General features: G+C 45.4%; 1 protein-coding gene across 3 annotated transcripts in view; it reads left to right on the top strand.

Annotated features, from left to right (window-relative positions):
• Positions 1-4,219: 4,219 nt before the first annotated feature.
• Ppargc1a (peroxisome proliferative activated receptor, gamma, coactivator 1 alpha) overlaps positions 4,220-27,844 on the top strand; it is a 661,605-nt gene continuing 637,980 nt past the window's right edge. For 2 of the 3 annotated variants that reach the window (XM_006503774.4, XM_006503779.4), the window contains exon 1: positions 4,220-4,689. In XM_006503774.4, the coding sequence (XP_006503837.1) occupies positions 4,603-4,689 (87 nt within the window). In that variant the 5' untranslated portion in view covers positions 4,220-4,602. The remainder of the gene's footprint in view (positions 4,690-27,844) is intronic. The other variant, XM_006503776.4, reaches the window with a different exon arrangement.

Raw genomic sequence — 27,844 nt, 5'->3', positions numbered from 1 at the left:
AGCCACCTCACCCTTGGTGTAGGATACCAATGAGACATGTTCTACACTGCCCCTAGAGGGTCCAAGTGGGACTGAGTCCTCCTGGCCTAGAGGTGCTGGGGCTTCTCCAGATTTTCTCTATTAGTTTCCTTAGATCTCTTTTCAAAACAAGCAAGCAAACAAACAAACAAACACACATGCAAACAGACAAACAGTAATCCAAACTTCAGCTGACACTGTAAAACTTCTTGGAGATAGGGACAAGATATTGGCTTTTGCTTTGCTAGAAGTTACCATGGTAAGCTAGAACTCTTTAGTTCAGACCCAGCTGTATTCAGGCTGCTAGAGGAGGAGGAGGAGGAGGAGGAGGAAGAGGAGGAGGAAGAGGAGGAGGAAGAGGAGGAGGAGGATGAGGAGGAGGAGGAGGAGGAGAAATGGAAGACAAGCCAGCAGACTTTGATTTCAGCAAGAGAGAGAGAAACTGAGAAAAGAGATCCACTTTGTCTATGCACGACATCTGCTTCCCATCTGCAGCTTTAGCCCAAACTATGTTTTTTTAATATCCACATCTATAAGAATTTGGCCTCTTGTATCTGCAGAGCTGAGCAGCCAGTCACTAAATGACACCCTAGTGGAATGAGAGTGTTAATGCAACTCATTTATAAACAAGGAACCCACCCTGACATCATCTGGACTATTACCCAATTTCCAAAGTTATTGCTAACCTTACATCTTTGGGGGTGGGAAGTGTTTGTGAATGGAGGATGGTTCATTAGCCGGACCACAGAATGTCAACACAGCATGCATTTTTCAGTGTGACAAGTTGTGACTTGGCATTATGATAAAGGAAAGCACACTGAAGAGCTCTGTGGTCTGTCTTGGGAGAATCAGCCACAGTGGATCTGGAAGCCAGAAGCTTGCTGCTGTGGGTTGTTGTCTTCAGATGTCTGTCTCTTGCACAGTGAAGAGTTGGCAAGGTGACTGGAGCTATCCTTTCTCAATGAGTTTGCTGCTTGCTCCCAGGGCTTCCCAAGGGGCCCAGCTCCTTCTGTTTTGGCCCTGGGGGGTTGAGAGAGTGTGTGTGGAGGGGGTGGTTTGTTTTCATGTTGCTGAGAACTAGCAACGGAACCTCCACATTACTGTGCTTGGGCCAGTTGAGAAACCTACTGAGGAAGGAGGAATTCTTTAGGGTGGCAGGGCTTCCCCAGGAGAGGACCATGTAGGACAAAGAAAGGAGACAGTTTACCAGAAACTGACTACTGGTGGTCTTCTTTTGGGTGTCCCTATTAAAAGTGCTAGAGATTTGAGGGGAGTCAAATGTTGATGATAAGAGACCAACCCTCATGTGTTCGGATGTTCCCGAGTGTACCAAGGAAGTCCTTGTCACTTGGGCCTCCCTGCTTCTCTCTGGATGCCTCTGCAGGCCCTAGGCATGTTTGCTGGTTGCGTATATGTATTTTCCTGTGGGTTTAGTAATGGGAGAGCCCAGCTTTCAAAGAAGGAGAAGTATTGAGCTGAAAAGTCTTTTGTCAAGGTCCAGGTGTGTAGGTAGGAGGGGAGGCAAGAATTTCCCACTGAGTCTTAGTTTATTCATCTATGAAACAAAATTAAATACAGGTATGGTGGCTCATATGTTAAATTCCAGCACTCGAAGCTGAGGCAGGAGGATTACTGTGAGTTGCGTACTCACTGCATAGTGAGTTCCAGGTCTGGGGATACAGAGTAAGATTCTGCATTACAAAGCTCAAACCAAGCAACCCTTGCCCCAGCCCAGGACGAATGTCTACTTGTTATCAACTGGGGACAAAGGGGAGGGTGGGATTTCCATTTGTGAATATACACGTGTGATGTAGCTGGTGCAGAGATGCCCACAGCTGCACCTGTGTGGGGGAGGCAGATGCATTAACCAGCCTTGCATTCCATTCCTTACACGTCCTAGCTGCATGGCCCAGGACATCACTGAGTCAGTCTCTCCATTATGTGTAATGGAGATAAATCCTTCCAGAGATGTTGGGATGAATACATCCATCTAGTCAACAAGTAGGCGGACTGATAACAGACACGGAAGTAGCTCCCATTGGCCTGGAAGGACAACAGGAAGTAAGGGACCCAAATTAAGTCAAGGCTTTGTGCCCAACTGTATTCTCTAGCCCCTTTGTATTTAATGTGTGTAGGATGGCACCTCACCATTGAGATTGAAACAGGAGCAGGATGAAGAGTCCCGTCTTCATCTCAGCCAGGATACCCAGGAAGTAGAGAAGGCCCTCTAGTCACCATGGATGAGATCAGTCATGGAGAGCTGAATAGAACTCCCATAGGCCCAGTACTTTAAAGAATATAGTTGCATTTTCGAAGCTTGGTCAGTTAGCATTACTTGGTTCTGAAGTTACTACGTTAAATTTCATCTCATGATGCTCTTTCCAACATCTGTTTTGTTTGTTGTTTTTGAAAAACACCAATCCTTTTCTTCCCTATTAAAAATTTAAATGGTCAGTACATCTAGGGAAAAGTGATTTGAAATGTCATTCTTCATGGACCCAGAAGATAGGATGTTGACCTATTTTTTTTCTTTTTAAAAAAGTCATTAGACATAGCTCAGAAAGTCAATCTTGTAATAAGTCAATCTCTAGAGAGAGAGAGAGAGAGAAGAAAGAAAAGAAAACAGGCATTTAGCCAGACACGTAGTATACAAACTCAGAAACTGGTGAGCCATTCTGTTTGCAAATAAAAAGAGAGACGAATAAAAAGAGAGACTTCTTTCTAGACAGATCTTTTCTTCCTGCTTTATTTCTCTTCTGCAACCATGAGCCGAAGGTTTGTGACATCACTGGGTTGCTGTGGAAATGTTTATTCCACAGAGGTGTTGGGCCTCACGTGGGGAATTTAGAAGAGGAAGTGCAAACTCTTGGAAAAAAAAACTGGCCTGAGAAAGAGGAGATTCAGAAAGAAAACAATATGAACTGCTAAGAGGTGGTTTGCAAGTTTCCCTGAGAGGAATCAAGTACTCGGAAGAACATCATACACAGATATGCCTCTTTTTTTTTTTGTTGGAATTTTACTTTCTATAAATATCTATATAAAGAGTCAAGATAAGTAAGGAAAGAATATCTTGCAGTGGGAAAAAGTTTCAGCTATTCAATTATTGGGACACAAAGATTTGGTCTTGAAATACCTTGGCTAGGGGAGGGGAGGAAATTACATCCATTTACATTTTTATAACATATAATGGACATGAGAGGCTATATCTCTTTAAAGAATTGTGACGGAGCAGCCTGACTCTTAGGGCAGAAGCTACAAAATCGTTTTCCGTTTTGAACGGTTAAATCAACAGAACACCAGACCAGAGCCTTTCTTCCTGCTGGGGCAGTATTGTCCCCTAAATCCACTTTCCAGCCCTCTCTGCCTAGCCTAGTTTGATGTAGCACTGACTTCGCCTGTCTACTACAGCAACTGGCAAATAAGTGGATTTGCATTTGGAATGGTTGAGAAGGCAGCCACCGGTGTGTGTGTGTGTGTGTCCACGCGCGCGCGCGCGTGAATGTGTGTGTGTGTGTGTGTGTGTGTGTGTGTGTGTGACTGTCTGTCTGTGCTCACAGCTGGGGTTGGGGTGGACTAGTGGCTCCGGACGGGAAGAAAATCGAGACGTAGCAACTGTGTGAACACAATTTTCCCGTGGCTGGGAGAAGAGTCCCTGCATGGGAAGTCAATTTTAGGAATTAAGATGAAAAAGATCTTCCAGCAGAGTGGGAGGAAGGCTCAGGTTGTAACAGGGTGTTGTGTGTCTCTGAGGCATACTCTCTCCCCTGGCCGGGTCCTCTTCTCATCCACCCACCTGCCCGCGACAGCACCTGCGCCCCCTGCCGTTTCGGGGGCGCACATCCAGGAGGGGAGGACCAGGAGGTCTGGTCCGGCCGCAGGGGCTGCAAAGGTCTGGTGGCGCGGGCTGATTTAGTGGCCAGGGCTGTAGTACAGGCTGTCCCCGGCAGCCGGCGGAGTCGGGGAGCCCACGTGATGGCCCCGGCTCTCCGGTGAGCTCCCCAAACAGACGCACACCCAGGCGCGCGCGCACACGGGGGCGCGCGCTCACACACATACACTCACACACGCACGCACGCACCCAGCCTCGCGCGCACACGCCCGCCCGCCTGCTCTGCCTCTGCGCCCTGCATCCCGGCTCGCTCGTTCTCTCGCCCTCTCGCCTCCCCTGCGGTCTCTCGCTCTGCGCGCACACACCGCACACACGCACACGCACACACACGCGCGCATACACGCAGCCGGCACAGGCGGCGGCGGCGGCGGCTGCCGGAGTCAGGACGAACCTCTCTAGGTACCGTCTTGAGAAGGCGGCAGCAGCGGCGGCGGCGGCGGCGGCGGCAGCGGCGGCGGCGATAGCGGCGGCGGCGGCGGCGGCGGCAGCCCGAGCATCCCTGCTCAGCCGGAGAGGGAGCATCGCCGAGAGTTCCCGTCCCCTCGGCCATTCCCTTCCCCCCCCTCCTTTTCTTTATTTGCGAGAGAATTTCAGCTGCCTTATTGGTTTCGTTTGATTTGGAAACATTTTTGGTTGCTTTGTGTGTGTGTGTGTCCTGTTTTTTTTTCTTTCCTCGTTTTATTTGCATCCAGAGCATGGCGGGCTGCGGGCTGTCGGAAGACACCTTCCTCTCCTCCTTCTTTTACAACTACGGCTCCTCCTGGGAAACCCCTTCCAACCAGGTAAGGGGTGGCTCAGTGCCGGGCGGCGTCTCCCCATGCCCCCCGCTGCTCGCTCACTTGGCACCAGGCGGGTAGACAGACTCTCGGGAGGGGGTGGGGAGGATGGGGGGCCAAGTGGGTCGCACTGTCTGGGTCAACGCCAACCGGCGACAGAGGTGTTCCCCCTTCTCTATACCCCTCATACATAGCGCCAGCTCCAGGGGCTGTCGCGTCCCTCCAGTGCCCATTTTGCTATGGACACCTATCTTGCCCCCAAACCTCCCAGCCCAAAGGGAACCCGAGAAAGAGGCAGGAGCTGGCGCGTTACCCCGGACAACTCCAGGCAAAAGCAGGGAACTCGAGCGCAACCTTCACCAAGTCGCCGCGGGCGCCGCGCCCCTGTGCGCCGGGCGTTCGCCCGCCCTCCAGTTGAGCCCCGGGGCTGTCTAGCTGTGAGACCCCCCGCGACGCGTTGTCCCTCCCTCCACTCCCTTGGGGCCCGGAGCCACCTCTTTCCCTAAAATGGCTGCAACCTCAAGTAGATGCGTCCCCTGACCCGCGGGAATGGGGGTGGTGGTAAGCAGAGTGGAGGCTCCACTCCTCCCGACCCCGCACCTCCCCGGGCGCGCACGAGCACCCCACAAACACACACTTAACTTTGATGACTGTGCAATGCAGTCCGGCTGCATCGTGTCCTGCACGTTCCCCGCTGCCGGCCTGTAGGTGTGTAGATCGGTGTGGCTTGAGGGGCCAGGGGAAGGTGGAGGTGGATGAGGGAAGTGGGGGCGTGGAAAGAGATCTGTGTCCTCCGGCCACTGATTACCTGGAGAGAGACAGGCTTGTGCTCAGGTTCTGGAAGGGGGGTGCCAAAGCTATTCCAGGAGCCAGAGCGAGAATTAGAGGGAAAAAAATTCCTTTTAATTAAATAACTGTTGTAGTCTGCTGCCCCCACCGCTTGTTTGGTGAAAGTCTACAGGCATCTGTCATCTTCAAACTACACGGGGAAGTGGAGCTGGGGTCTAGGGATGGGAGGAAGAGAGAGATTGTGTGTGTGTGTGTGTGTGTGTGTGTGTGTGTCTGCGCGCGCTCGTGTGTGTACGGCTTGGGAAAGTTGGGGCCAGAAGCTAGGTGGAAGAGCATTGGTGAAAGCGGCACCAACTCGGTGGACCGGCCAGGGCTCCGGGAGTTCTTGGGCCCCGTGGAGCGCGCACCCGAGGGCGCGGGCCCGCGAAGCTGAGGGTGCCGAAGGGAACTGCTCAGTCCCGCACGGCTCTCCAGGCTGCTGCGGCGTCTCTCTCCCAGAGCCCGCCCGCCAGCCTCTGGCCGCTCTCGGGGCTGCCCGCCGCGCTTGCCCGCGCTGGCGCGCTCCCTCCGGGGCCCAGATCTCAGCGCGCTCCTGTGAGCTCGCGCATAGGGGAAAAAAATAAAAATAAATAAACAAATAAATAAACAAACCGAAGCCCTAAAGCTAAACAACCGAAAAAATGTACTTCGTTACTCCCTCGTCACCCTCCACGTCTCCCAGGCACAAATAGCCAAAGTAGTAGTGGCCAGGTGATGACCTCGCCTCCTCGGCGTGGGCTCTCCGGATCCCGCCGCGGCCGCCAGAGTGAATAATACATAAACCGCTCGGGAGATCCAAAAGGCTCCTGCCGCCTCAACCGCCCGGGAGCGGGGCCACAAGATCCCGCCAGCCGGCCGGCCGCTGCTGCGATGGGGCGCCGGGCCGCCCCCAGATCAGCCGGCAGGTCGCGGGGCGCAGAGCGGCGGGAGAGAGCAGGCCCGCCTGCGACCGGAAACTTGCGGGGAGCTGCCGAGGTGGTCGCGCTGCTGGTGGAGTTGGGGGACCCTGGAGAGACACGGCTGGGGTCAAGGGGGCGCCCTGGCTGCAGGTTGTGAGAGCCCCGAGGCTTTTCTACCATCTACCACACCCCGCACGGCAGGTTCCGGGTACTCTCTCCACGCCTGTCCTTGCCGAAAGCCACGGACCCCTCCGGCTTGGCAAACTCCAGTCTCCAGGAGCCTGCGTGAGCGCGCCTCTGTGTGTGTGTGTGTGTGTGTGTGTGTGTGTGTGTGTGTGTGTGTGTGTGTGTGTGTGTGTGTGTGTGGTGTATGACGCGCGTGTGGCTGTCGATGAGTCAGAAACCAACCCCAGCTCGCCTTTGAGGACAGAGGCGCGGACCTGAGGCTTGAAGCACACACCCGCCACCAGCCCTGGGGGCTGTAGGGGATTCCTCGGCAGCGCCGCGCCTCCCAGTCCTGGACCGGAATGCTTTAGGCTAAGTTTCCGGGCAAGTGGCTCCGACCAACACCGCAGGGAGCAGAAACTCGACTGCTTGCTATTCTTCGGGAAGAAGAGAGAAGGGAGACCCGGTGGGTGTCGCCAGGCGCTCAGCAACGCCGCTCTAGAGCCACGGGAGGCTTCGCAGCATCTTTAAGGAGACAGGAAAGGAGTCCAAGAGCTTGGAAGAGACGAGGGCAGGGCCTTGTTTCGCAAGATGGGCAGTCACGTGCAAACTCCTTGGCAGCCCGAGTTGGTGGGCGTCAGGGTCGGGGCAGGGGTGCCAGGCAGGTTCGTAGGGTCAGGTTGGGAAACCTGAAAAAGATGAGAACCTTGAAGAGGGATCCTTTTCGAAAGAGGCAAACTATTGGCTTCTCTTCGGGTAAAGTTAGTTTAAGTTGATTAGGAAAAAGCATCTCCCTCAAAGACAACATCTTTCTTCTAGAAAGGGGCACTCGCGTTGCTAAGAAAATGGCAAGAATGTCTGAAAAAGCAGCTGGTGCTGCTCTGTGGATGGTGATTAGCTCACAGACTGGTACTGGGGAGCGAGCTAACCTGAGTGCAGAGAAATTGGCTGGCGGGGAGAGCAGATGATTTGAAGTATTGATTTCTTCCACCAGTGGTACGGTATGAACTTTAAGATAAAGTGCAGAAACAAACGAAAGACAAGCATTGTTAGAGGAAGGGGCGGTCACTACCCTAGCTCTGCTTGTCCGGTGGGAAGTGCTGGCGAGCGTTGCCTTAGGAGACTTGAGGTTTCCGGCTCAGCCACCGTCACCATTTTCAAGGAAGGAGAATTATACAGCGTGTGCATTAGGCCTTGCTGAGCTCCAGTTTGCCCTTTCAGCATCTGAGCATGGGCAAATGACTACGAAAACTGCTTGCAACTACTGTTCCTACGGAGGACAAGGAGAAAACAAAGGCAATAGTTTCACATTTTATCCCAGGATTCAGGCAGCGTTGACTTGGGGAGAGAGGCCTGGGCCAAAATTTGAAAGAGTGAGACTTATTCATGATTTTACCTGAATTGCTGCCAAAAAAGCGTACAAACCCTTCATTCCCTAAAAATAGCATCGTTCTTCAAGTGTAATTTGTTTACCTCAATTAAAAATAAAACCCACTTCTTAGTGTTATAAAGTGCTTATGAAGGTAAGGGTTGGCTGTACTAAAAAAAATCAAGCTTTTTATTTCTAGATCAATATGATGTGCTCTCAACATCTAATACCATGTAAAAGGAACCTTTTTACAACATCAATAGCAGGCAGGCATGTCTACTAAGAACCTCCTTTCCTGGAATCCCAAGGCTGTTTGATTTCTTTCGTTTTCACAAGAAGCACGATTATGACACCGTTCATTATAAACAAGGGGTTGAAAAATAGGACGAGATGGAAAATCTGGAAAGTAGCGAGTCATTTATTCACTTATAAAAACCAGGCAAACAAAAACAAGCAAATAAACAGACATTAAAAATACTCCAGCTACGGATCATCGTGGAAAGGAAAGAATTTAGTTATTTTGTGACATTTATTGAAGCTGGAGGGGGTGGCTTGTTGATTTTTTTTTTTTTAGAGAGAGAGAGAGAGAGAGAGAGAGAGAGAGAAAGAGTCTAATGTGTATTAGAGCCGAAACTACATCTGTTGCCATTTAGAAACTGGGAGATTCCATCCTGTTTCTGAGACCATGCTGCAGGTATTTTTGCATGGGCTTTCCAATGTGCAAAACAAACCACAAGTGTGTGTGTGTGTGTGTGTGTGTGTGTGTGTGTGGGCAGGAGTGGAGTGTGTGTGTGTGTGTGGGGGGGGGAAGCATCTGCTGAGGAGGAACCTGTTTCAGTTAGAATGAAACCCCCAATTAAAGTGTATCTGTGAGATGTGTCTGCTTTGGCTCAGTGCAGCAGACGGCAGCCCGTTCTTTAATTTACAGTTTCACGCCTAGGGATGGCAGCAGAGCAAGCTTCCAGCCCTCAGCTTTCTCTTTTTATGTTTTGCCTTTCAGCCTGGGCTTCTCCCCTGGAGTTGTTTAAGCGGTCAGGCTCCATCCTTGGCCATTATCTGCTTGCTTTTAGGACCTGGGTCACCTTATTAGTTGCCACTATGTCAGCCCAGATCGAAGCAGGCCAGGTCTGTATGATACAGAATCAATCAGTTGAAAGTGAAAAATGAAGCCAATTAGCTGATTGCGTGGGTGTCCCAGAGAGGCCTGACATCTGACTTTCCTCACCTGATCGGACAGTTCCTTGGTTCCCTGGTAGCTTAACCCCCAAGTTTGTGAAAGATGCATCACTATCTGGTGTGACTATGCATTTTAACTTTCTTTTGCCTCCTGCACCATCAACCTCTGAGCTTTCAATAGAAAATGGCCTCCCTGGAAGAACAGCCCAGATGCATCTTTGCAGAGCAGGCAGGGTTCCTGTTGAATTTGGCTCTATAGTTTTTGTTATTCAGTGCTTGGGGCTCTTTGCACTTCATCTTGTCTAGCAACGTAGAAGTTTTAATACAGGCTCATTACAGAAGATAGGTAGGTAAGTTGTTGAACACGTCTGTCTGTTCTTTTGTTTTTGGTAGGAGTAGGAGAAGCTTGGCATTAGTTCTGGGAATAGAGATAGACAAAGCAGGAAACACCAGGTAGAATTGAATATATGTATGCTTTCTTTCCGACTATTCCACAATTCTTAAAGTGATGACAGTGTTTAGATCCATAGAGATGTACCTAAGGCTTGCAACTGGGAGGAATCTACTTCCATTTCCAGCACCTACGTAAACATCACAGGCATGGTGGCATACTGTGGATGCAGAGACAGGAAGCTGCCTGGGGCTCACAGCATAGCCAGTTCAGCTTAGTGAGTGAACTCTGGAACAGTGTTGACAGTAGTGATGATGGTGCTGGTGAGCGTGATACCCGAGGCTGTCTTTTAGCTTCTGCATGCACACATGAGCATACTCACCCATGTATGATGTATGTCTGTTTACACATACATGACACAGTGCACAGTAACAAAAAGAAAGACTTGTCGGGACATACATCGGTTGCCACGGTCTTCCGGTAAGATGAGCTTCCTCTTGGTAGCTTTGGTTTGAAAATATCCTGCACCTTTATAAATTTCTATAGACACAAGATCACAGGATTTTGATTGTGGCTACTACTTTTTTTTTAAAATGCTGTTTCAAACACTTTACACCGGTATGACTCCTTTAGTCTCCATAACAACACGGGGTAGAGCCTTGTCTTGTTATTCCCATTTTACAGAGAATGCAAACAAGACAGAATTAAGTGCTAGTTAGGAGCAAGTAGTGGGGACTGGTTGGGCAGCCAGAGGCCAGCTTCCTCTTACTGTCTCCACTCCATTCCTCTCTGCAACACAAAAGCACTGTGAGGCTACACACCCATCCCTTGAAAGTCTCTGAGGATGCCATCTGTTTGCCTTTACAAATAGTGAACCTCTCCTTTGCTTGTCCAAATCTTCATCCCCTCTCTTTCTTTTCACTTTTTTTTGATGCCATATGCCCATGTACATGTTCATGTATGTTTACCTAAATGTATGTGCAGGTATGCACACATGTGTGTGGGATGCCCAAGGTTGATGCCAAGGGTTTTCTTCATCTGCTCTCTCCTTATTCTTTTTGAGTTAGGGTCACTCACGGAACCCGTAGCTCACAGTTCAGCTAGACTGCCTGGCCAGCAAGCCCTAGTGATCCCTCCTCCTGGTTCTGCCTTCCAGTTTGGAGACTTTTATATGGGTGCTGAGGATACTGGTCGTTGATATTAATGACTGCCCACCCCCCACTTCCTTTTCTTTCTTTTATATTGTACATAGAATTCTTGGGGGTGAAGCTGTCTGTCTGTTTTGGTGGAGCCAACTGTAACCACCTGATGCTTTTTCCCTCTTGGTGATGGGCCTTGCTAGATACTCGAGTTTATTACTCTATTTGATTTGGATAGTTGATCTGGTCAGAGAAACAGAGTCTTTAGATTGGTCAAATTTCTGAATCAAGAAGAATGATTTTACAATTACTCAGATACATTAAAACTCTCTCTCTCTCTCTCTCTCTCTCTGTCTCTCTGTCTCTCTGTCTCTCTGTCTCTCTCTCTCTCTCTGTCTCTCTGTCTCTCTGTCTCTCTGTCTCTCTGTCTCTCTGTCTCTCTGTCTCTCTCTCTCTCTCTCTCTCTCTCTCACACACACACACTGTATGCATACACATTTAGGTATGCATTCATGTCCCTTTAGACACGAATTCATATCAGTTTGGTTATGTTTTCAATTCAGACTGAGACTTGCTTTTCTCATCACCCCCCGTTTTTCCAGGAGTCTTCTGTAAGGAGTTGTGCACCTAATACTCCTGTCCATCACGAACCTTTCATGCCTTTTCATGGTTGGGCCCTTATATCATGTCCTTCCACACTGTAGCTGTGGGAAGGGGAGGGACGACATTTGATGTCAGCAGCAATACGGAGAGGATGTTTCTCGCTGGCTTCACTGTTCCTGGGGCCCTAGCGGAAATAGGAAAGTGCAGGGCTTGCATCGGAATGAGAATGGGGTCACCTCCCCTTTGTAGTCATCATCAAGGAAGCAGAACTTCCTTCCAAGAGACCATAGGAAATCAATGATCACACCTTGCCAGCAAAGAGGTAAACGTGTGCAGCAGATGGCATTAAATCAAAGGGCAGCAGAAACGTGACTCACTCTCCGAGACGGTGTGACTTTTTGGTCCCTTCAAAGAATTCAAATTTTTTGATATAATACTTGTATTTAAATCTCCCCATTTTGTTTGCACTATAATATGTTTTAAAAATGAAGGAAAGAGGAAAATGCAGTTACTCGATGTTACAACCTTTTCTCCTAAAGATGCTTACTTAAACAAAGCCCAGTGCCTTTCCAGAACGTGGTGCCATATCTATCCCCCACTCCCTCTTTTTTTTTTCCTTTTTTTTGGTTAATAAGAATCAATGTGATTTATGGAATGTAACTGGGCTTGTGTGCAACTGTTTATTTCTTTGGTGTTATTTACATAAGCAGAAGGGGAGCTTGCATTGAGAGAAGGTTCCCCTTGGCCAGAAGGGACTTTAGAGGGGCCTGGGGTGAGGTAGGGGGAAGATGGCTGATGTGTAGGGAGATGTAGGAACAGAGACTTAATGAAATGTGGAGAAGAAGGTGTGTGGCTCTAATATGCTTCCCTCTGTAGAGCGCACTTCTGATTGCTTTGTGAGCTCGTCTTCCTGTACATTTGAAATCGAGCTGCAGGTAATAGCTAAAGGTAAAGGCAATGTCTGGTCTATACCAGAAGAAGACAAGACACCCAAGAACTCTCTCGGGGGAAATAGCGTTAGGAACCGGACTGGCCGGAAAAAGTCAGGAAGGAAAAGGAGGGAGACCCAGCAGCAACCTTAACCACATCTTATTCCAATTTATTATTTCCAGTAGCGGTTTGTCCCTAATGTTAACAATGAGTGATTATGATTCCGTAGTTTCGTTTACAGCATAAATTAGCATTTTGTTTTCCGTTACAGCTTTTGAATGAGGAATTATAATGTATAATTTGCTGAAAATAGATGTTATCATCTCTTAGGAGGAGAACAACCACATAAACTTGAACAAATGATAAAAATGGAATCAATTACGTTTCAAATGGAAGTAGTTTACAAACCTCCAAATACAAAGTGGCGCGAGTAGCTGGTTATTGTAACAAATAATTAGCTTTTTTAAAACAACGTTTATTGAATTCCATTGACAATTTGGTAATTGTTCCCACCCAGTTGGCTGTAGTGCTCCCTCTGCTGAGATGGAACTGGCAGGGGATGTCTGCGTTTCATAAGCTGCTTTGTGCCTCGTTTTTTCATGGTACACCCCGAATATATACTTCCTTTTACTTTCATTCAGGAAGGAAAACAATGAATTGTGTCACCAAGCTTTGGTGACAGATGACTATTGAAGGGCTAGCTGGTGACTGGGGCATTTTCAGGTTGCAGCAGGAGAAGGAGGAGGTGGTCCCAATGAAGATGGGTGTGGATGATCACAGGATGAAGGAAGACCCTTTGATGTGACCTGTCACAAAGGTCAATCATGTACTGATTTGACTTTCTCTGCCCCTCCACTTCCACCTTTAACTTTTTCTCTCTTGATTGTAACTCCTTATGTGTCCCTGTCATTGCACGTTCCACCAAGAGAGCTTCTTTGGAGCGAGAGCCGTGGCTCTCCATGTTCCTGGTCCCTTACCATGCCTGGTCTGCAGCAGACAGCATGCGTGTGCTAGAGACATGGCTGAGATATAAGAAAACAATCCCCCCACTTTATGTGTGTTGCTTTCCATCTCTGTGTTCTATTGCTTGGGAAGATGCAGTCAATTCTGCGATGTCATCTTTGAAAATGGGAATGTGACTTGGAGAACAAACGAGTTGTGTTTCTATTAACTTGTCCCCAGGGAAGGGCATGGTTGGGTTACCATAGGCTCACTTGTACTTCTTAATGTCTAAAATGAAAAAGCATAAAGTCTATGCTTAATACACTCAGAGAGTGTAAGGGGATAAGTGAGAGTCAGGGGAGGGTTGCATCTCCACACTCTTTGGCAACTGCTACACACTGAGTGGATCATTCATTTTTGATTATTTCTAAAAGATTAATCCATTTCTTTAAAGTTAATATGCAAAGAAATATGTTCAACATCTCTTTATTTTTAGATTTCCCCCGATTTAGTCTGAAACAAATCAGTGGTGCATTATACACACACAAGAGTGTATCTAATGACGGGAGTGAGCAGATGCCGGGAAAGAAAGATGCCTCGTGTGAAGCCGAGGGAGCTGCAGGAGGGAATGGGAAACAAGTCTCTGGGAGTTGGAGGGCTTGTGAGGTGAACGCAGGGAGGCAGCTCACGCAGGGCAGGGCAGAGGAGAAGGCGATGCTCAGCCTCAGCATAGTTGGTGAAGGTTCAGAGAGACTATGGACCTGGAAGATGTGTGTTGAGGACTCCTTAGGGAGTGCTTAAGATAGGACTTCAGCCATTCGGTTTTCTATGATATACCTACAAGGGGAGAGTTTAGGACACAGTAGATTCTCAGTAAGTTATGCTGGCCTGCCACAGCAAGATCCATATATTGGATGGGAACCCATTAAAGTGATTTCCACGATCAACCCTTCAAAGCAGTCCTATGGGGTGGCCACTATTACCAGTATCGTATATTATAAACGAAATAGTCGAGGAACAGAGAAGGGAAGTGGCCTAAACCAAGATCACCCAGTTGGCAAGTGGGAGGGCCACTTTGTAGCTGAGCATGCTTCTTTTTCAAGTTAACGTTTGAACTCTCATGAAGGCTACCACCAGTTCAAAGAAAGGACCGTCACTTCGGCGATATGGAGGAGGGAGGTACCTGCCTTCTTGCTGGAGGATTCAGAAGATCATGCGATAGGCCATGGGCTTTGAAGGATAGAAGAATATGAGCAAAGAGGATAGGTGTGCAAACAGGACACAAGGGGGCATTCCAGTCAGAAGGAAAGTGCAAGAGGGATGTCTCAGAGTGGGTGGTTACTTGGCAAATTTTTTATCTGATAAAATGTATCTCACACTTTCCTTGTACTTGTGTTACGTCTGTTTACCAGGATATATAATTTAGTAGGATGTGCACACACACACACACACACACACACACACACACACACACACACTCATTTGCCTATAGTATGTATACATGAGATAGAGACATAGGTAGGTAAGTGCCATCTGCATTACACATGTCTATATATAAAGCATATAGACACATCTATCCATATATAATATATGCATTGTGTTGTCTTTTGTTTATCATTTATTCACGTATATGTATACACCTGGCTGTCATCTGTCTGTCACATATCTACCTATCTATATAAGTATCTATGGTCTAATTATCTCATCTGGTCATCATGAACTTTTAAACGGAAATGGACAGGGAGGCACTCTTCAGTGTGAACTTAAGCCTTCTTTGGGTTGATTGACTTATTTACTAGTAGACCCCTGTCGAACTCTTCCTTAGCAAAGGGAAGGATATGGCACAGTTGCGATCTTGTGAGCCAGACTGGGGAGTTCTTTTACACATTGTCCTTTCTCACACCAACCAGTCAGCAAGCAAACAAGCTTTGAAACTTGGGTGAAACTTAGGATCTTTGCATCATTGAAATCTGCTTGGTTGACAACATCAAAAGAACAGTTTAATTAGTAAGTCAAATGTAAAGTTTTAATCTGAGGTTTCATTGCACTTCAATGGGTTGCTAGACTTTTTTTTTTATGAGATTAAAATTAGTCACCCAAGCTAGAGAGTGAAATAGTATCAGAAGTCGGGGACACACTCTGAGGCCCGTGCAGCCGTGCTAATGAAATCTTTGACGCCTTGCTTTGCATGACGTCAACCTAAAAGGGTTACAGGGCTTTGAAGAAAGGAGTCCAAACCATCATAAACAGGAATGGAATCATCTCTGCGATGTTTGCCGAAGCCTTACGGGGTTAAGGAGTACGACTCCATTGCTAATTGATTTTTCTGACCCTGATAGAAATAGCTGCATTAAAAATAATTTAAAGATTATTCCCATCGATTTAACTGGTCCTAAAGTACATTATTTACATGTATTACAAATAAATATTTATTTTTTAAAAAAAAACTTGGTCTTGTTTATCCTTTCGCTATATCAGTATAATCCAGTATGAAGATTGTTTGGGGCACTTTTGTGAAATGTAATTGGCTCTCTCATGGTCATTCTCATGATGGAAGAAGGGTATGCCTGTGAAGAGAGGTGTGTTAGCCTTGAGTCCAGACCCAGAGACAGAAGATGTGTTAAAGAACCACACTGGCTACTTATTCAGGGAGTTATGCTGGAGTGCCTGTTTACAGTGACATTTTAACACTTGCATTGTGAGGCCGGGGAGTCATGTGGGGCCTGGGAGTCAGCCTTATTACGTTTCTTCATTGTCTGTATAATCAGTTCCAGCATCTCTAAGTATCCCCTCCTGTAGCTTTTATTGAGGTCATCACGGGCTAAAGAGTCTTCCCCAAGCATCACTTAGTTGCTTAAATAAAGTAATTAGAGATTGCTCTGTAATGTGAGATTGGTTGAAAATATTCAAATATTCCCTTTCTAGAGTTTTGAGAATTGTTTTTTATCTTGTATGTAAGAATAGACCATATTTAAGAAAGTTGCGATCAAACTTGTAATCCCAGGAGTTGGGAAGCTGAGGCAGGAGGATCACTAGAAGTTTGAAGGTTCCTACCTGACCTAATAGCAAGTTCCAGGCCAGCTAGGGCTTCTCAGCAAGACCCTATCTCAAAAAAAAATGCAATAAAAATCCCAACAGTGTATAAATATTAAGCATTGTTTGAATGTGAGTTGTTACTAGTTTGTTTATGTCCTTTATACTTAGATTAAAAATAGCTACAAATTTTTGTCAATTGATTTATAAGTGTCTTAACTTTTTTATATTGGGGTGTGTGTGTGTGTGTGTGTGTGTGTGTGTATGTGTGTGTGTGCATGCATGTGTATTTTGGTGTGTCTCTTCTTTGACACCACGTATCATTTGCAACATTAAATACAGCAAAAGGCATACTAATATTCTACTGGTCATTTATGAGAGAAGTAACTTGGAACTCACTCTATCAACCTAGAGACATGATCATCTCATGGTCACACAATTATGAATTAAGAAGTCCAAGAGCTACAAGGGCAAGGTACTTAGAAGATTCTTCTAAGTACCTCCACATAAGGACATTTTTTGAAGAGTGGGATTTTTTCTCTTGGATCTAGGAGCTCTCTCTCTCTCTCTCTCTCTCTCTCTCTCTCTCTCTCTCATCTGCATTCTAATTTATAGAGAATATGTCTCTATATTTCACTGGCTAACCTAAACATATATTTAAACTTTGTTTTCCCAAGTACCGTTGTTGAAAACTATATCTGAAGAAATGATTAAAGACATTTTTTTCTTTATAGGTATGTATCTCATAACAACTTTTTGTTTTCGATTTTTCTTAGGAAAAAAAATCAGAAAATAAAAAAAGAAAATCAAAACCACTCTTTAATTGAACACTTAAAGAGAATTACAGTCCACATTTCAATGCATATATTTCCAGTTGTTATTTATTTATGTGTTGTGTATAAGTGTGTGGGTCCATGTACTATAGTGTGTGTATGGCTGACAGAGGACAACTTATTTCATCAACCCAAACTTTTTCTCTAGGCATTACCTGTAAATGTTTTTATAACTTGATTTTTTAGCCCATTTTCCATATGCTGCTTCATATCCCTCTACGTCATATGTGCCTGCTAGATACTCTATTGCATAATTATAGTACCATTTGCTTAATCTTCCTGTACCATTAGGTATTTAGATATCATGAATTAATACTAGATGATGCACATCGTAATTCCTTCTTTAGGACAATGCACAGTAGTAGAAAGTCTTGGATAAAGAGTATACAAAGCGTCAAGACTTTGTGATCGCTGTCTCTCCATGAAGAGGAATCAGCTCACCGCTGGCCGCTATGTGCCAGGGTACCAAATGGTGGCTGTATACAAATGAACTCCCTTTTTCCAGAATATTTTCTATCTATTGAAAACTCAAACACAAAACCTTTTTCAGTTGCCATAATCATCCATGGGTCACATCCATTCCAGAAAAAGATCTTTCTCTGCCATAGATTCTGCAAACTCAGCTATTGGACCAAAATATGTGGTATGGCATTCAAGCCAGTGGTGTGGAGTTTTGACCCTGGTTATCAGGCGGGTTCTTGAGCTTCTCCTTTCCCTAGCTCTGACACACTTACCAGCTTAGTTCCTGTGGAGACATACAGACAATGTCTTTCTAGTCACTGAGCTTCCTACACTGGGTTCAAGAAGTTGGCCTGGGCTCCCAGTCAAGTTCTTGCGCCATTCCCAGGAAAGTCTAAGACCACCCTGGTAGAATATAGGAATGCATCATGTTTCCTCTGTGGACTAGACCCAACCATGGCAAACGATAAATACTTCTGTGAAAATAAAATTTTTAAACCAAATGAAGTGTGTCCACGTGGTGCAGACACAGTCTTGGTGCTTGCTCTCCAGCATGTTCCTCTTCTGTCATCAGTCGACAGTGCCAGCCTTGTTGGATCTTGTCTTTTCAAAGTTAACCCCTCTTCTCTAGATCTGTCCTTTGCTACAATCTGATTCTTCCTTAAGAAAGGACAGAGTGGGAGGGGACAGGGACTGCTCATTTGTTCACACTCTTTAGGCCTAGAGCAGTGCTTCTCAACTTTCCCAATGCTTCATCCTTTTAGTACAGTTCCTCATGTTGTGGTGACCCCCAATTATAAATAACATTATTTTGTTGCTGCTTGATAACTGCAATTTTGCTACTGTTAGGAGTAGTAACATAAAGATCTGATATGCAAGATATCTGATATGTGACCCCAAAGGGATCACAACCCACAGGCTGAGAACCGCTAGCCTAGAGGATCTGTGTACACAGATTCCAGGACAGAAAGTTGTATGGCTACCCTCATAACATGCCATATCTTACTCTCTTCCCAGCTACTTTCTCATCTCTGGATGCTTCCCCTGTTCCTGAGAGCTCAGCTTCTTGCCTGTCTTGTTTCCTCTGTTACCTCAGCTTCCACCTTGGTGGTGGTCTTTAGCATCCTCCTGTGCAGGACTGTCTGGTAACCTAGACTCACAGTTGCAACACTTCAGGCAGCACAGTCACACTACCCTAGCCCCATCCTTCCAAATGCCTCTGCTTCTGGAACCACACCGGATGGCAGCTTCCCAGCATTTCCATGTGCTTCCTTGAGCATTTATTTTGTTCTCCCTTCTTTCCAATCTTCAAACGCCTGCTGTCCCTATTCCCCGGTAATGAGTGATGAATCTCAGGATCTACTGCTTAAACTGATATCTTGCCCAAGATGCAAAGATCACAATCTCTTACCCTCCTATACCTGTCCACACAAAAAAACAGTCTTCAATCAGTCCAACCATCCTGTTTGCTTCATTGTAGAAGCCATGGGGTTGGATAAAGACCAGTTATTCTAAAGAATGACATTGAGAATTTGATGTCCTCCACCTCTGTACCATTCACTGTCTCTATCTGCAACCTTAAACACTGTTCTTCTTGACTCCCTTGGCCATCATTGGGCTCCTTCCCTGATATGGATTCCTGGTCAACCAAGTTTTCTGGCCTTTTATCACCAACTCACCATTGTGGCTTTCCTTCCCACCAACGCTGTAGACATATCTCTTTCCTTCTTCTAGACTTTTATCTAACATATGACTTAATGATTCAATAAAGTTCGGAAAGAGTGCACCCAAATCTCTTATTTGAAGAAATCCCTCTGGGATTCTTTCACTTCTGCGGGAGGGCTGTCTTCCTCCTTCCTTTTATTGTGTGACGTGAAAGGCACAGCTTATACTGGAGACCATAAGTTTTAACGACATCAGTCTGTATGCCTGAGGTTGACTGTTCTGTAGCTCACAGGTTCTTAGAGCAAGAGGCTGATAATATTAAGGCAGAGTGATAAGTTTGTGCTACACTTAGAAAAAGAATTATATTCAATTATGATTTTAAATCCTATTCCTCCTCCTCCTCCTTCTTTTGTAACTTCTAATATGAATTTGGCCCTCAACCCTTTTCTAGTCTTATGGCAATTAATGTCTTAATTCATAAATGTTGGAACTCTTTTTTTTCTTAAATCTTAGAACAAGGTGTGTGTGTGTATGTGTGTGTGTGAGAGAGAGACAGAGATAGAGAGAAGGAGAGACAAAGACAGACAGACAGACAGACAGACAGACAGAGAGCAAACATGTGCTATGGCATGCATGTGGAGGTCAGGGGACAGTCTTTCTGTGTCGGTTGTTGCACTGTGTGTCCATCTATGATCTAGGATAGCTGTCCCTGGAGTGCCCTTATTCCCCATCTCACTCTGAGATGAATGGAGTGACAGATGTACAGGTACTGTCTTTGGCTTTTGTTGTTGTTTTAATGTCTGGTCCAAGGATCTAAAATCAGGTTATTAGGCTTCTGTAGCACACTCTTTTACCTACTGAGCCATCTCCTCATAATATCACCAGTGTTGGAATTTTACCAGTCTTTTTTTTTTCTTAAGACAGGGTTGCACTGTGTAGCCTGGAACTCACAGAGGTCTGCCTGCATTTGTCTCTCTAGTGGTAGGATAAAAAGTAAAAGGCACCATGCCTGGTTCAGCCATGTGTGTGTATGTGTGTGTGTGTGTGTCCATCCTCTCTCTCTCTCTCCCTGCTCCCTCAATGATTTGACTCTGCTGAGAACTGCCCCTTTTCTTCTGTGGTATTTCTATTATCTGTCATCTTGTCTCCTCTCCCTTCTTGATTCTCTTGTTTTGTCTAACCTTAAATGTTGATTCTGAGGTCTCTCTCTCTCTCTCTCTCTCTCTCTCTCTCTATATATATATATATATATATATATATATATACACACACACATATTTTAGAGGAACTTCCCCACGCATGGAAATCAGCCACCTCACTGTGCTTAAGATTTGTATTTCAGATAAGCCCTCTCTCCTATGTGTTTCAGGATTATGTAACCAGCAAGATACTCAACAGTCTCATAGACATTTGTAACAGAATGTTGAAGAAAGAATTTCCATCCAGATTGCTTTGTTTTTGAATTACTTATCTGGGTAGAAGGTAAAAATACTCTCTCTCTCTCTCTCTCTCTCTCTCTCTCTCTCTCTATATATATATATATATATATATATATATATATATATATATATGCTGTTGCTTTTTTGCAGTATACTAGAGGTAACCCCAAGACTTTGGTCTAAAACAGCATCCATGAGGAAGTGTATAATATACATTAAGGATATGTGTTGAGGTCAGCTAGGTGGTTCTGCTGGAGTCCGTTGTTGGATCACTTGTGTCTGCAGTCAGCCAGCAGCTGGGTAATTTTGCCTATGGTAGCAGATGACTGGTTACTGACAGGGGAGTGGGCTAACTGAGCTGTGAGTCCAGGTACCCATCATTCCGAAGTTAGCTGTAAATGTAATCTAGTAGTGGTCATAGGATTCCTAGGAAGAACAAGAAGAGTGATGTCTCAGGGGGCCTGGATTGGAGCTCACAAGAGATCACTTCTAGATCATTCTATTGGTCAGAGCAAATCCCAGGGAGCCCATATTCAGGGAGAAGAGGAAGGAACACTAATTCTTGATTGGAGAGTTTATCTTTCAGAGAGCCTGCCTTCCTTCCTTCCTTCCTTCCTTCCTTCCTTGCTTGCTTTATTTCTTTTTATTTATTTATTTATTTATTTTATTCTTATTTTTCAAGCAAGGTTTCTCTGTGTAGCCTTGGCTGTCCTGAAACTCACTCTGTATACCAGGCTGTCCTCAAACTCAGAAATCCCCCTGCCTCTGCCTCTGCCTCTGCCTCCCAAGCGCTGGAATTAAAGGCATGCACCACCACTGCCCAGCCATCAGAGAGTCTTTAAAGACCATAAAGAAGTTCCATGCATGTGTGGCAAAGCACGTAGCCACCCCTTAGCTTACTGCATCTGTGACCCTACCTGACTCATACCATGTGTTCTTTTACTTAAGGCCAGTCATTAGGTCAAGATAATATTGTCTCGATGGTGGCTCTTTCACTTTTCTACATCTTCAACTGATGCCCAACATGTTTCTCACACTTGACGTCTGCATTAGTTTTCTAAGGCCAGTGTAGCAAAGTACCGGAAACTGGGTGTCCTGATCCACTGATGTTTATCAGATTGTAGTCTGCAGGCTTGAAATCTGCGATACTGGAAGTTTGGATCCTTTCCCTGAAGGTGGCCACCTCCTCCCTGTGTCTCGTAGAACACTACTGCTCTATGCATCTCTGCCCATGTTTCTTCTTCTTATAAGACTACTGGCCATGTTAGATTAGGAGACATTTTAATTTTCTCCCATACCTGCAAGGACCCTTTCTTCCATCCCAAACATATCCTGAACTTAACCAAAGTAACATTGTTAGTATAACTTCCTATCAGCTATTTTTCAGTTTCACTCCAGTGTGGGTTGAGGAGATGGCTCAGTAGGCACCTACATAAAACTGGACCTGGTAGCATATGTCTGTAATCTCTACCCTCCTGTAGGGTGAAGGGAGGCAGGGGCAGGCCAGTCTCCTGAAGCTCTTGGACAGCTACCCAGGTGTACCTAGCTGCTAATAAGAGATTCTGCGTTAAATAACCTAGAAGAATAATATTTGAGGTTGTCTTCTGATCCCCATACACACGCCAGTGTGTGCATGTGCCTGCAATCACATACACGAATGTGAATGTGCACACACATAGAACAATGTGTTCCAGGGATGAGGCTGAGATCTCTGGTCCTTTGTAGGATGGCCAGTGTCAAGTGTTACCATCATTTTTATCTGCTCTTCTAGACTCTAACCTTTTTGAAGGTAAGATATTTGCCTTAATGTCTTCTAAGTCCTGGAAGAGTAGGTCCCTTGATACATAGTGACTACCTTGAACAAAAATTGCACATTTTTTCTACTTCTAGAAAAAGAAGTAAAATTACCTACTATGAGGACATTGTCTGCCAGAGACGTGATGATCTAAAGATTTTATAAGGTAAAGAAGAGCAGCGAAGGCAGATTCTATGCTTTTAGACTGACCATCAACATGAAAATGACAAGATTCTGGTCTTCAATCATTCGCAACAGGATTCTGACCAGTACAGAATGATAGAAGATTAGCAGAGTGGGACTTACCAGACCTGCTGTATCAATAGCACATGTTCTGTTAACTAAAGAAATGAGACACCTTGCCGATGACAATGATGTTAAAATTGTCTGAATCAATCTGTATTATTCAGAATTCTCTAGAGAAACAGACAAGAGCAACTATCTACCAATCTATCAATCAATTTATCTATCTATCTATCTATCTATCTATCTATCTATCTATCTATCTATCTATCTATCTACTTATCTATCATTTATCATCTCTCTCTCTTTCTATCTATTAATCTCTCATCTACTGGATCTGTCTGTAATTAATTGGCTCATGTTGCTCTAGAGACCTGCTAAGTCCAAAATCTGCAGGGTAAGCTGTCAGGCTTGAGATGCAGGGCAGAGCCACAGTTTAACTTACAAGGAAACGTCCCTCAGCCTTCATGAGACTGGATAAGGTTTACCTACCCCAGAGAGATAAACCTGCTTTGCTCCAATCCATTCATTTAAATGTTGATCATCCAATTTAAACACTGCCACCAAAACATTTAGAATAATATCTGGTCAAACCTTTGGGCATTGTGGCCCAGTCAGTGGACATGCACAGTAAACTGTACCACACAGCCCATGCTTGATGACCCATGGCAGAGAATGTAGTGGTCATATTGTAGGCAAGAGTATATAAACACAATTTTGCCATTGATTTGTATCTGTGGGTAGAAGTGAATGGCCTTGAAGACATCATTAGGATATTGCCTGAGTTATATATCAGTCAATGTTTAAAAGCATACTCAGTAGTTTAAAGATAGCCACAGGACTTAGGGTAACTACTGTTGAAGATAGGAAAAGGCCTGAATATTTAAGGAAACTTTAATATTCTTATTTGAGGGTTAACTAAATTCTGGTCAATAAGATACAACAGAAATATAGAAACAGTATTAATTTTTTTATGCAAACACGAAATCAAAGTTTATGGTGTGTGCTTGGGGTGGTAAAACAGTGAAAATCATGATGGTATTTGATTGGGAGGGCAGGCTCAAGTGCTGACAGCCTGTGCTCTCTTGCCCTCCCCATCCACCCAACCCACCTCCAGTATCTACTCTGTCTGTGGCTCTCATCAAAAGTCCAATGCTTCCTGGTTTTGAACAGATGCCAAGTTCAGAGAAGAAACCACTGTTTTCTTAGACAGTTTTCAGTTTCTGAGAAAAATCCTTTCATAGCAAAAGTAGTGTCTGTGGGTGGCCATTCATGAGGCAGGGAGGGGCGGGTGGGTCCCTGCATCATCACAGGGTCGTGAAAACACTGGGAGAACTTGAGACAAACTATTTCCTTTTCTTCAAATAGCCAGATATTTAGATGATGAAATATTCTCTTCCAAGATGACTGTAGGCACCTGGCCCAGATTTAATATGCAGTGTTTATAAAATCAAGGCGCAAGAGAAAGGTTACTTGTAGTGATAAATTCAACAAGGCTGTTATTAATGCTGCCATCATTTTTCCTAGTGAGTGTCATCCCTTCACTTTTACCAGGAAGACTCCTGGAAACATTTCTATCTTCCTAGGTAGGCTCTGCTAGAATTCTGCCTTGCGTTAATGTTGTAGCCTCCCCAATGTGGAATCCTCCCACAGGAAAGTTCCAGAGGGAGTGTGACTAGGTGTGACAGTGAAGGTCTCATGCTTCACAGTTGGTTTTGCACATCAATAATCCTGTCTTCTGATCTGTGAAATGGAACCTCAACATCTACTTTCCCATTTTAGGAGTAAAATGAGATTATAGGCTTGATGAGCTTAGGAACACATCTGGCATGTAGGGAGCAAGTGGTGATGTCAGTTTTATACTGAGAGACAGACTGGTCAAAGTATAGAGAATAATCGACTGTTGAACGCTCAGACATAAGTGGGACATCTGTATCACCCCTCCACCCCCTGCCCAAACTCCAAGGCTCAGAGAACAGTATGGAAGAAGGGACAAAAAGAATGTAAGACCTGGAGGAGAAGGAGCAGTGTGCAATGTTGACAGAGGGGATGGCATGGCTGTGGTACCCTTGACGTCAGAGAAGCTGTGAGACCCTGCACAAGCTCTGTAGAAGACTGGGCCTGTCAGCACCCTGTCAAGGGAGGGAAAGGGCTTTGGGGGTTCTACTCTTCCAGTTATTTGCAGATAACAGTTGGTGGGGGTTGATGGGACATTTTCTCCAGTGGTATAGTCACCAGTAAGGCAGATGTTCTCCTGTAAACAAACTGTCTGAAACAAACTACTACAAACAACCCTGATGAAACCCAAATGGGACACACACCAAAACACACACACAAACACACACACACACACACCACACACACACACCACACACACACACACACACACACACACTCATGCACACACATACTCATGCACACACACACTCATGCACACGCATGCGCACGCGCGCACACACTACATCATGAGTGGAAACAAAAGACAGACCAGTTGGGAGGAAGAAGAAGGTTAATGGGATAGGGATAAGGACCAGAGAAGATAAGGAGGGAATATGATAGAATACATTATGTACATGTATAAAAATGTTATAATAACCCATTATTATGTATAATTTACGTATATTAATAAAACATTAAGAATGAAAGAGACAGAGAGATGGTATATTAAATGATCTTAATTAGATATACAAGAGACCGTTTTGAGAAACCATAGTCTATTTGGTTCAGCTAACCCATGCTGGATTTATTCCCAGAGATCATGATGATGGTGAGTCCAGTTTCAGCACAGTATTTCTAAGAATTCACTTGTTTATTGCTTTATTCAGAAGCCTTATGCTCAAATATACACACGTCAGGTCATTTCTAGGAGGTTTGTAGTCTGATTAAGATTTTAATATTTCCCTCCTGATTTCTGCATGCAAAAATGGAACAATTTGCCCATTTATTTGCAAGGAATAAAAACATATAATACCAAAGAAAATTAGAAGGCAAAACTCTAGAATAACATGATTCTTCAGAAAATACAATCCAATTATAGAAGACAGGTAATATCCAGTTCTTTTTTGGTTGACCTATAATAAATGCAGATTGTCTAGGTATTTAATATAGAGTGGTATTTCAAAGCCAAATGGTGGCTATTATTTCTATTATTGGGGGAGAAAGTAATATCAAGGTGGAAATTAGTACTCTAGGCTTAGAAATGGGGGAATGTCTTATGAACAAAAGTGTCTCAAAAACACCCATTCTTTTGAGCACAAGCTAGGAGGCTGTCCTTCCGAATAATGGAATAATGCCTATGGCAGGGCAGGCACAATTTGAGGACTTGGGCACGGAGAGCAAGAACAAAATAATCAGCCCAAGAACACTGGACAGAGTAGCATCAACCCACACAATACTATCTGAAAATGTCTGTGACCGTCATAAAAACGGGCCACATGACTGGACAGAGAGTAACCAGCGACAAGAATGGGTCACACTGCATGAGATGTGAAGTGTCCAGGCTGGAAGTTGTCCCCTTCCTGGGGAGGTCTTGGTTGAGGCTTCCCTCAGGGCAGGATCAAGGGGAAGCATTCTCCACTCTGCAAACTATGGTTGGGGAACAGAGAGGGTGTGGACAGAGAGGAGGTCAGGGGTCACACAACCCAGGTCGCGCTGGACTGCAGGTCACATGAGGAATCTAGAATTAATTTCAACGACATTGGAAACCACTGAGGCTGCTTCCAGTAGAGGAAGGACTAGGCCTGATTGATGCTTTCTGAAGTCTGGCTCTGTAACAGGGAAAGGGTAAGAGTGAGGTCAGTTGGAGGCTCTCATGTGAGGCAGGCGAGAGGTGGCTCTAGTGGGGATTAAAGAAGGGAATTGCTAACTATGGTGCGTGGCATTAATTGTCAACTCCGTAGAGTCTAGACTAACATGGGAATAATCTCTGGGAATGGCTGGGGAGGATTATCTCGATTGCATTAATTGAGGTGGGAAGACTTGCCCACTGTGGGCGGTACCATTCCCTGGCTGCCACCCTGGATTGTCAAAATCGAGAAAGCAAGCAGAGTACAGGAAAGCAAGCCTTTCCAGCTCTCTGTTTTTTGAGTGTGGAGGCATGGTGACCAGCTCCCTCAAGGGCCTGCTGCTGCCAGCTTACCTCCCCGTTACCTGGGATGGCAAGCCAGATAAACTCCTCCTTCCTTGAATTGCTTTCATTAGGGTCTTTTTTATCCCAACAACAGGAGAAAAAGCTAGGACACTAATTTAAACCAAAAAGCATTTGTGCAGCTGCTTCTGCTTGCCAGCAGCATGCCAGGCTGATGGGCACACTTGGTAAGAAGAGCAGAGGAATGTGAAGTCAGTCCTGACAAACCTCCCACTCTCAAGGTGCTGAGCCTCTGGCTCAGGCAGCTGGGCTACGGTAAAGTTCTGAGAATGTTCCAGCTGCGTATGCATGTAAGGAAACCATCTTCATTTGAGGGAGAGACTAGGGAATTTCTCGTGGCAGAAGCTAAGGGCGGGTGTCCCTGCTTCTCCTCTTCCATGACTTGGGATTCCATGGCTGATGAGGATGGAGACAGGTTCTCGGCACTCTGTAGCATTTTTTTTTAAAACACTGGAATGTTTTGGATGTTTGAAAAAAGCAGCCAGCTGTTCTGTTGGTTAGGGAGCAGAAGAACTGCCCAGTTGAAAGGAATAAGCCAGAAAGACATTTCTGGGAGACATGAGTCATAGGCTGTCATTGTCCTGTAGAAAAGAATGTCTCTTGGGACTGTTTTAAGCCAATTTTTTTTTCTTTCTAATGTTGAGGGGAACTTAAATGGGGCAGAAATAGGTTAACTATATATGCCAGAGAGGGAGGAGTGGAGCAAGGACACAGTAGAACCTGGGGACCTGGTTTTAGTCTTTGTTTTGCATGGCTCTTTGGTTTGTAGGAATCGATAGCATAGTAGATACCCTGGGAGGAGTCTGGCATACCTTGCAGTCCATGGTCAAGAGGGAAGGGAAGCTGTGTCTCCTGTGACAGAAGGCTAGGACGTTCTTAGAGCCCGGTTCTGGTGTGACTCACCTGGGCTTGAGTCAGCAAAGGGCTGCCGGCATGTTCTGATTCCACACTCTCTCTGTCTCAGGATCAGAGCCATCTCTTTGGAGCACTCCACTGCCCATCTCTGCTTCACTTGTCCCAGTTTTAAAGAGGGCAGTTAGTGTTTTGTGGTCAGCCTTTGGACTCTCAGGCCTCATCCTCTTTAGTTAAAGGAGCCTGGGGCCCT

Source organism: Mus musculus, chromosome 5 (assembly GCF_000001635.26).
Source record: "Mus musculus strain C57BL/6J chromosome 5, GRCm38.p6 C57BL/6J".
NCBI lineage: Eukaryota > Metazoa > Chordata > Mammalia > Rodentia > Muridae > Mus > Mus musculus.
This window is presented reverse-complemented; position numbering and strand designations above follow the sequence as displayed.